The sequence below is a fragment of the Triplophysa dalaica genome, chromosome 8 (assembly GCF_015846415.1).
Source record: "Triplophysa dalaica isolate WHDGS20190420 chromosome 8, ASM1584641v1, whole genome shotgun sequence".
NCBI lineage: Eukaryota > Metazoa > Chordata > Actinopteri > Cypriniformes > Nemacheilidae > Triplophysa > Triplophysa dalaica.
Window position 1 is genome coordinate 19,617,826 of NC_079549.1, and position 10,096 is coordinate 19,627,921.

At 39.4% G+C, this 10,096-nt stretch overlaps 1 protein-coding gene across 4 annotated transcripts in view; it reads right to left on the reverse strand.

Moving 5' to 3' along the window:
* Nucleotides 1–9,892, reverse strand: part of LOC130427232 (receptor tyrosine-protein kinase erbB-4-like) — a 243,296-nt gene extending 233,404 nt beyond the window's left edge. For 3 of the 4 annotated variants that reach the window (XM_056754498.1, XM_056754499.1, XM_056754497.1), the window contains exon 1: nt 8,574–8,887. In XM_056754498.1, the coding sequence (XP_056610476.1) occupies nt 8,574–8,652 (79 nt within the window). In that variant the 5' untranslated portion in view covers nt 8,653–8,887. Of the gene's footprint in view, nt 1–8,573; nt 8,888–9,838 lie in introns of those variants that run through there. The other variant, XM_056754500.1, reaches the window with a different exon arrangement.
* Between the last annotated feature and the right edge of the window lie 204 nt (nt 9,893–10,096).

Here is a 10,096-nt window from a genome sequence, read left to right on the forward strand (position 1 = left end):
AAACTATGGATAGTTAGGAAATCAGCTTTTCCTTATTTATCAGTGTCTACAAAACTCTAGTCAACATCTAGACTCTAGACTAGAGAGTCTTGATTAACATATGAATGAAGCTAACATAACTTTTTACCCCCTTCATAACCTGGATCACAATCCCATAAGCACCCCTGGGGTGAGTTTGGAGAGAAAAGATGCAGGCAAGAGTAATACATACAGGCATACAGCATCTGACTCTAGATGTCCGGTGGTCAACCAGGATAAAAAGTCCCTGTCACAAGTTTGTGGCTCCCCTGAGTGAGTTCTGATTTATTGGGCTGTCCAGCCTCTCTGATAGTGGACGTTTTACCACTGCTCCTGGGAACTGTACCCATGCTCTTTTCACTCAACCTTATGCCAAAAAAAGGTACAGAAAACGAATATCTGGCCCTTAATTCTTTGGAGCTAAAATTAGAGACTCTTTCCTCATGTCTCACTCCATATTCCAAAATGCTCCTGCATCAGCATTCTGTTCACCTTGCTGGGGGGTTTAATGCGTCTTCTTTATGTGTATATATCAGGTAACAGGGGACAGTCCAACAGTACACACACTCAGCATGATGCTCATGCCCATACACCGCAAGTCTCAATCTCAGCCGTGTCTGTGTGTCTGTATCTATAACCAGGTCACCAGCGGACCACCTAGATTAAGTACTGCTGTCTACAGACAGCAGCCACAAAAGGCAACTTTACAGAGTTGAAATTGGTATTTTGCATAGGATTTTTTCATAGTATTGTACCAAAGCCTGCAGTGCTGCCCTACCCACAATTATCTGCTGTTCGACCTTTTATCAGAGGAATGAGCTAGCATCACAGTCAATTCATTGGGGAAGAAAAGCACAGTATGATTTTTCAGCTTATAATAGACTTTCACAGTGTAAAATAACTACATAATTCAGCGGCAAAGTCAGCCAATCACCTGTAAGCCCGACTCTCTTTAACTTTAATTTCTAAGGTTCTACAGGTCGAACGACAGTCTTTGCTCAGCACATGGCTCATCCCTCCTGCAGTCAGCCAGGCAGCCAAGGTCAATTGCCTTTACCCCTTTCCACTCGTTCCATGCTTTATGTGGCTTTACGGCAGACATTATATTTTCTCTGCACCAAGGTGACTGCTCGGCCACAGGAGAGCTTAGCCGTCAGTACAGGCACAGTTTTAAAGTTTAAAAGCGACACCAAATTGAATTATAAAAATAATTTCAAACATGGTTTCTAAACATGTTCCCTGTCATTGACAGGCAGACGGTCCCGCCTCAAAGTCACGGCATTGCTTGATACAATGTTGTTTTTATATAATGCCGGCTGGGATGCTCAGATAAACACTGCTTTTGTTGTCATAGCTCCACAGTGTTTACTTAAAGAAACAGTTCACCCAAACATGTAAATTCTGTCATCATTAACTCACCCTCGAGCTGTTCCAAATCTGTATTAACTTCTTCGTTCTGTTGAACACAAAATCTTTTTTTTTGAAGAATGTAGGACAATGTCTCGGGTTCTTTTGACTGCCGTTGTTAATTTTTTACTATGGTAGTCAATGGTGGCCAAGATCTGTTTGGTTACAAGCATTTTTACGAATATCTTTCTCTGTGTACATCAGACCAAAGAAATTTAAACAGATTTGGAACTCGAAGGTGAGTAAATGATGCCCGAATATTTATTTTTGGGTGAACTGTTCCTAAGTGCTAATTTATGGTTGTCTAGGTATACTAAATTGGAATGAGGAAAAGATTGCACACATCTTACTGATTTTTTTTGTCTTGACAGTTTCCACACAAATACATACTTTATATAATATAAACACAATTATATAGGGCTATAAGTGTAGATTTAGCTGTACAGCATAACAAAGGCAGAAGACTTTGCCATGTTAATGAAGCGTAACAGACCTGCTTTGCCTATTACAGTCATTAATCAAACAACAATATTGACATTAGCATGAGGAAACATTTACAATTTATTATAAACTGTTTGTTTGACTAACATGTCTCATTCCTCATTCCAATTTCATTTCAGAAAAAATGTAAGGATAGATATTATGAATTTAAAGTGTGAATATATACTGTATATTAATGTTAAAATGGAAGCATTTCACTGGAAACCACTGTAACTGGCATCAACTTCAGAATTTTTTTCTGGTCGGATGCTCTTCCCAGTTCAGCCAAACTCTTGTTATGATGGGAACCAGAATAATCTTGGACAGACCCAAAAATATCTATTTTTTCTATTCTCACTAGTTCCTTCCTCTTTTCACTGACCGGTGCTCACATTTTCATTCTCTCTCTCTCCCTGATGTCTGCTATTATGTGCCAACATGGGCCGCAAAATCACCTATAACCGCTCACTTCCATGAGAGCTTCATTAGCGGGGACAAAATGTATCTGTTGCGCACAGCACAATGAAAATCTGTCCCTGAGAGGGAATACAAACATTTAATTATGCAGCAATGACACAGAGAGACTGAAAGAGCGAGAAAACGCTTAACTCCTCCGCTAATTACCGCTTTTTAATTTTGACCGTCCATTCATCCACACATTTGACTACTTCTCCGATATTTCCCCCACATGAACACATTAGCTTGTCAAGATTACAATCAGTTGGCCACGGCAGTCGTCTTAAGATGGTCAATATTGCCCAAAGCCCTGCTGGAATTATGATGCTAACCTGCATTTACTATGCATAAAAATTATAAACTGCCCCAAAACAACGTCAAACGGTCAGTAGTGTAAGGTGCAATTTGTTTATAGAAATAAAAATATTACAGACTACAGAAAGGTTAAGATGTGGGTTTAAATAAGAAGAAACAGCAGTTGTCCTCCGAGAGAACAACAGAGGGGAAAGACGTGAAATGGGGGATGCACAATTAACTTTAATTCCGTAGAATCGCTTTTAATTCCACGCACCGTGGTAATGAGCACATTTTAGGAAAGATTAGGCCTATATCTATTGTCATACTAATTTCTCCCTTTTGTGGCGTGCACACAAAAACAGATGAAAGAAGTTGAAAGGGAAGGATTGAAGCAGACGAAAGCAGAAGCCAGAAGAGGACGACTCCGTATTAAACGATTGGCAGTGTCAATCAGAGCCAATGTTTGTCTCTCTCCTTCTATAACCTCAAACAGACGAAATCCTCAGAACGGCACTTATTAACAGCTCCTCTGCTGTTCTTAATTGTAGGCTGACAAAGCCTGTCTTTGCCTTTACGAATGAGGGACAAAAGCAGCTCTCAAACTTCATAGTTATGGACGTCTGAACAGCTCATGTACATCTGAATAGCACTTTGTATAATGAGTCAGAAAAGTGAATGTTATGAATTTTGTCAGTACGAAGAGGCGGAACTCAAGTCTGCGTGAAACAATGGCTAGCGACTGATTGGCATTGTGCTGTTTATTGCCTGTATGGCTGTCAATCTTTCACCCTTGTCAGTTGAAAGTGAAGAGGACTATTATAAAACTCGCCTGCTAGTCTGAACTGTTCTTAGGCAAATCCGAGATCATCTATACAGTCTGCGAAAGTAGAAAACGGTATCAAATGATTTGCTGTAACGTCTTGAAGTGGTTCGTCGTACTTTCATCTAAAATTAGCTGAATGATTATTTGGTAGCACTTAAGTATAGGCGGCAATTCTCACTATTAACTAGTTGTTAGTAGCATGCCTATTATTGGCATATTGGCTGTTTATAAGTACTTATAAAGCACATATTCTGCATGACGATACTTTACATCCCTGATCCTACCCAATACCTTAACCTAACATCTACCTTACTAATTATTAATAAGCAACAAATTAAGAATTTATTGGGGGGAAAGTCTTAGTTAATGGTTTGTTAATAGCGAGAATTGCCCCCTGTACTGAAGTTTGACCGATTATTTTAGAAACTTGGTTATTTAAAGAGCTCGTCCATCCCAAAATCTGAATTCTTTCTTTATTAATTCACCCATCAGTTCATTCCCAACCTGCGTGATTTCCTTTCTACTAAAGAAAACACACAAACATTTTTTTTTGAAGAACGTTGGTAGCCAAACTGGCCCCATTGACTTCCATTCCATTGACTTTTAATCGTTACACAAAACTGAGACATTTTCAAAATATATTCTTTTGCATTTCACATTTCATTTGAAAGACACCATTTTGTTTTTTGGGTTGACTAAACCTTTACTAACAGAGCTCAAAAGATGAAGATGCAAATGCTCTTTTGCCTCTTTTGTTCGGAAACAATTAGATTCCACTACATTCAGTTAAGTGTGATTGCTCTTGTTTCAACACATTACTGCTGAACTTAAAAAATGGGAATCATGAAAACAGCAGGAGCCAAACTGGCAATCACTACTGTTCTAGATAACAAGAAAGCATCCCACCAGCAGGGCTTTGCAGTCAGAGGTTAAATGATTTGAACTTCTGACTTACCACGTAACTGACCTAGAAAAGCGAATAGCTCGGCTTCTGTCTGATGTGATTCTTTTAGATACTCTGCAGATGGGAAAAGCTGTCGTCTGTAGTAATGTGTTGTCAGCAAACATTTTTGTGTTATGAATTACACATGAGTTGCCATGCCTTTTTAGCCATGGTCAAACACTGCATGTATGAATGCTGACAGCAGTTCAGTAATGTGTCGAACCAACAGAAGACGGTAAACACGGCATGTGCATATGAATGTAAAGCAAGGACGCCGTTTAAACACCGTCTCTCTCTTATGGGCGCTGTTATTCTTTGACTTCAGGCTTTGTAAATGCATTTTGTACTGTGCAGGCACTAATTGTAACACAATACTGCTCGGCAAATACTGTCAAATGACCATGTAATTGGATTTACACTAGAGCGGAGAGAATTCCCCTTCAAAAAAAGAACTTTGAAAAGAGGGGAAAGAGGCTGTTCACACTTGAGATTAGATTAAAATTTCAAATGTAAAAAAAATACAGTAATAAACACAAGCTCTGCTTATCTTGTGTTAATGACCCTTAAAGGTATTGTTTTCCCAAATATAAAAATTATTGTATCATTTGCACATCCCCATGTCATTCAAAACATAAACGTATGACTTTCTTCTGCAGAACACAAAATAAGATATTTTGAAGAATGTTGATAACCAAACAACACTGGCCCCATTGACTAAGTGGCCCCAACCCCTAAGACATTTCTCAAAATATCTTCTTTTGCGCTTCAAAGAAGAAATGGTCTTGAATGAGGTGAAACAAAGTTGACAAAATGTGTACATTTGTTATTCTGGGTTCAGCACATATTATATCCTGTCCTATGCGAAACAAAAAAAAAACATTAAAAAATCGTACAATATTTTATTTCTGTCTCAGTAGGTTCGGGTCTCTGACAGTGTTTAAATCAGTCTTAAAAACCTACGACAGCTCTGAGTGATGGAAGGCCAAAGGAACTGACAGCAAACAACAATAAAAATGTGTTTTTAGAAGTAGCTAATTCCCATCAGTCTGTGCTTCTCTGCACTACAGAGTAAATCGGTATGAGGCGGCACCTTTCTAAGCCAAGCATTTGCAGCAACAGTCAGTCAGAGCAGGTCCAGCGGGAGAGACACTCGGTGCAGAAGCAGAGAGGAGCACGCTGCGCAGGAACCCGCCTTCGCTTGGCAGGAGTTGGCACTACTAACAGAATCAAAGGCTGCTTTTCTTCCCATTGAAACACACGAGCTCAGAGGTCAACCTGCCTTTCTTGGACCACGATGGAGAAAAACTGAATAAATGGGCTTTGTGAGACAATGGCTTATTGCCGTGTAGGCAGGCGTTTGTAGCGGCGTGGCCTCTTGCTTTGACTAAATAAAAAGGACGCGAGAGATGCTGGTCTCTCAAAGCTGCAATAAAAGTAAATACTTTACCCTTCTTTGTTAATAGGGCTTCTCGCCTGCTCTAAACTATGTAAACATTTAGATGTACTGTGAACTTGAAATGTGCGTCCCCGGAAATACACAATGAGGCTGGGTCATATCAAAGCTGCAGTTCAAATTGATAACTTATGTGAATGAGGACATTTGCATATGACCGGATGGTAACATTTCAGCAGATATGAAGGCAAAACTTATAGGCAAAAAATTATCATTATGATAAAGTAGGGCAATAGAGAGGATTCCCGTGGGATACTTGGGCCTCATATGGGCCCTGTCAATCAAAATCTTGAATTAGCTCTGATGCCAGACCGGACAAAACTGCGCCAAGATCTGTTTTTCTTTCACCGAGTTAACACAAATTTAAATCAATATATAACAACACTGAAATAAATGCTACCTAACCAAGCTAAAACAAACCTCTGTAAAAGGTCTGCCATTAAGTAGATCTGGTTTTAAATGAAACTATTAACATAAAGAGACCTTTAAATAGGATGTAGCGCAACCTAAAAAAGCCTTTTAGCACCTAAAAGGTTTCTGCTATTATTACAAGCCAAACAACCCACTCGAGTGAAGCGGTTTTTCTTAGAAGAACTGGTGTGCACAGTATCAGTCACCTATGCTTTCAAATGTTATACAGCTCTATTGTAGCAGTAACCCTAGCCAGGAAAAAAGATCAGATATAGAGAAAAGAAGAGTTTAAATGCTGAACGATTTATTTTCGTCAACAGCAAGTCTCTCCACTCTGTCGAGACTTAATCCAAACCTAAGCCTATTAACAAACTGATATTTGTGTTCCTCTTATTCCCCACAAGTATTTCTACTGGCACGACTCCGAAATGTCACGGAAAAAAGACTCATTTAAATGCACGGCCGTCTTCAGACAGACTGAAGCGATAACCGATACAGATAAAGAGCAATACGGTGATTTAAACACGACTGCGTATTGCAGTGGTCACACGAAGCGGATCATTATTGTCAAACCTCACATCAACTCCAAACCGAACGAGGTTCAGGGTTTACACAGAACAGTGTTTATGAAATGAAGACATATCAACTCGAAACTTAAGTGAATAAGTTGCAATTAATGTTTTGATGTGACATGCGTAATGTTTAATAGCACTACGGATGTATTTATCAATTTCCTATAATGGATTTTTTTGTAAGTAGCAGAACTATTTGGAATATTGTGGACTATTTCGACGGTTCTTCTTTCACATAGCTAAACTTATAAAAATGATCAGTATGTTATTCTACTTTGCAAAATTGTGTCGTTTCGTTTTTTGACTCGTCAATTGTATCTGTGCGAGTCGTTTTTTTATGTATTTCATCCATAATCTAATCGACCAGGGCAGCGCGCAGGTTCAACCCGTGTGTGCGCGCGCGCATCGGAGCAGAAGTGCGTCAACGCGCTTCTTTGCCAAAGTCACTGACACTAGTAATGAACCATAAAGATCAAACTGTGTGCTTCCACATTCAGTTGGTCAACTGAAACGGTCGATTCTGTATTTTAGTCAATGATCAGTTCTTCTGATCTAGACTAATAGCCTACCTATTGTATTTATTATACAGTAGCTTACAACTTTAACTACTTTGCTATTTTATTCCGAAGCAAACGCACGAGATGGTACAACCATTTCTAAATGATCAACTGGTAACGCCTCGCTAAAGTTTACTTGGATTCAAATGAGGTCAATTTAGCTCGACTGTGATGAATAATCGGTAATTGCAACATCATTTATACAACTGCAATCGAACTGGTGTTTCACATTGATACATTTTGATGGAGCTACGTCTGAGGATTAGCTGACTATTCATCATATTTGTGTGCGCGAGTGAAATAGAGAGAGGGGGGGAGAGAGAGATGTGATTCGTGTATCTCGGTTCATATACCACCACCATGTGGAGATCTGGACGCAACGTTGTAATGAATTCTGATTATTACGTGGTACAACAGGAGATCTTTGGTTTGATTCGCACTCTGGTATAAAAATGGCATTTGCCCATAATCTGCATAGCCACAGTCATAGTCACATGTAAAAAGAGAAAAACTGTATACAAGCAAACCACAAAGGACACCTAAAATTGCCGGCTACAAAATACAAGTTTAAAAAAGAAATTTTAGGGCTGTAGCTTAATATTAAATTTGATAGCATGATGTCATTTCAAGCTGTTTTCGGTTTTCTTGTTGCCCCACAAAAAAAGTAAAATATGAACCAGTCACCACAAACACACGCCAGAGGTTCGTCAACAAAGCGACTTTTACACGCAGGGAAACAGACAAGCGCTTAAACTCTTACTCAGACAGTGTACGGGGTGAGAATAACAAAACAACGTCCAACGAACACTGAATGCCCCTTTCACTGCCACTTCAACAGTGCCATTCTGCGCTATCAGTGCCACAGCTCCAACTGTATGCCAGTCAACTGCACTCAAACACACAGGGACTCCATACACGAAATCTATATGATGCATCATTGTGGTGGTGAATGAATGACAGTCATTTAATTAATATACAAACGTCTTATAGATTTCAGACAGCTTTCATTATCGCAAGCTTAGTGAATGAGAAAAAAATATGCGATGGTTCAATACACCAGATGATGGGAACGCCAAAAAAGTACGCCGCGCTTAAAGGTTGCGCGCATGAGAACATTTCACCTTTGCGCACGAGACGATGGGCAGTCGTTACTCACCTTGTTGCGAGTGGCTCAGCCGGATCGCCACTGAAGTGAGAAGAAAGCCGAGGCAACACAGACAAGACGCCAGCTTCATCTTTGAAGTTCCCCTTGTATTTCACATGTCCAATATCATATCCTTTATATTTAAAATGTCTTGGAACGCAACTGCTCTGGAGTGACTTCTGAAGTGGTCCCGCTCTGTGTTGATGCAAATAATTCAACGAGACGCTCCGTGTAATAGGTAAATAGTCCTCCGTAAACAGCGTAAAAGTTTAGCTGCGAGAAATTCGCAGTACTGTGGTTTGACGGGATCCCGACGCAAAGCTCATGCCATTACTCTCTTCAGGTCTCTTCAGCGCTGCTACGGCACAAAGCCGGAGACACGCCCCCTTGCAACTACGCTCCGCCTTGCGCTAGTCTGATTGGTTCAAAGTCGGTAAAATTAGATAAGAGCCCTCCCTCCGATGCTCAACGTAGGTTTGGGATTGGCTGATGGAGCGCTCGCTTTTAAATACACCTGTCTTGTTGTAGATACACGTCTTTTTTATTAGGACGTTTGTTAAATGTTACAGTAGCATCGAGTAAGTTGTCCCACGTGTAAATTGTGTAAATAAACTGTGATTAAAAACAATACTTCAAAAGTAAAGTTAGCTGCTTTCCTGTAGCTCAGTGTTAAGCGCATTGCGTTAACAACGCAAGGTTGTGGGTTCGATTCCAGGGGATTGCAAATACCTATGTAAATTGTATAGGATAAAGTAGTGTAAGTCGCTTTGGATAAAAGCGTCTGCCAAATGCCTAAATGTAAATGTAGTTGGTATATTGACGTCGAACTTAATGTTACTCAGCTCAAATCCTTTAGATTCCTTTAGATAACAAAATCCACCTTCACACCTGTCATAGATGAGGAAAATCATACGCAATTTTTAAAACATCTGGTATGATTCACACACCCTCAAACAGACAGGTTACACGCTTCTACATGAAAATAAACAGATGAAACGTCAGCATTTACATTTTGTTTTGACTAAACATGCCTACCTGTCTGTTGTCCTCCACGGTACAAACATACAGTTGCCAGTGAATATGTGTATAATTAAAATTAATTAATTAAACATATTAATTATCATTAAAATGATTATTTATCGAGTTCACAGTAAAAACAGCACAACTGAATTCTCATATGCACCTTATTTAGCAAAAAATAACAAAAATACTATACAGAGTTAAAACAAGCATTAAAACGATAAAATAAAATGAAAATATTAAAACATATGGCATACATTCTAATGTACCACAATGAAAAATATTTTCTACCCTCAGGGGTCCACGGAAATCCTTGGTGTTTAGTGATTTAAAGTAGATGAAAAAGAAACGTATCCACTTTCGGTTTAACAGTGCCCTTGATTCCTGTAAACTCTACTCTTCTTTTAATCATTTTTGATGGAGTCAAAGAAAGGGTTTGTCAGCCTGTTCTGCTGGTGTGTGACATATCTGCATAGTTACTGTAGTAGTGACCTTTCGCCACAGGAGGGAGTCAC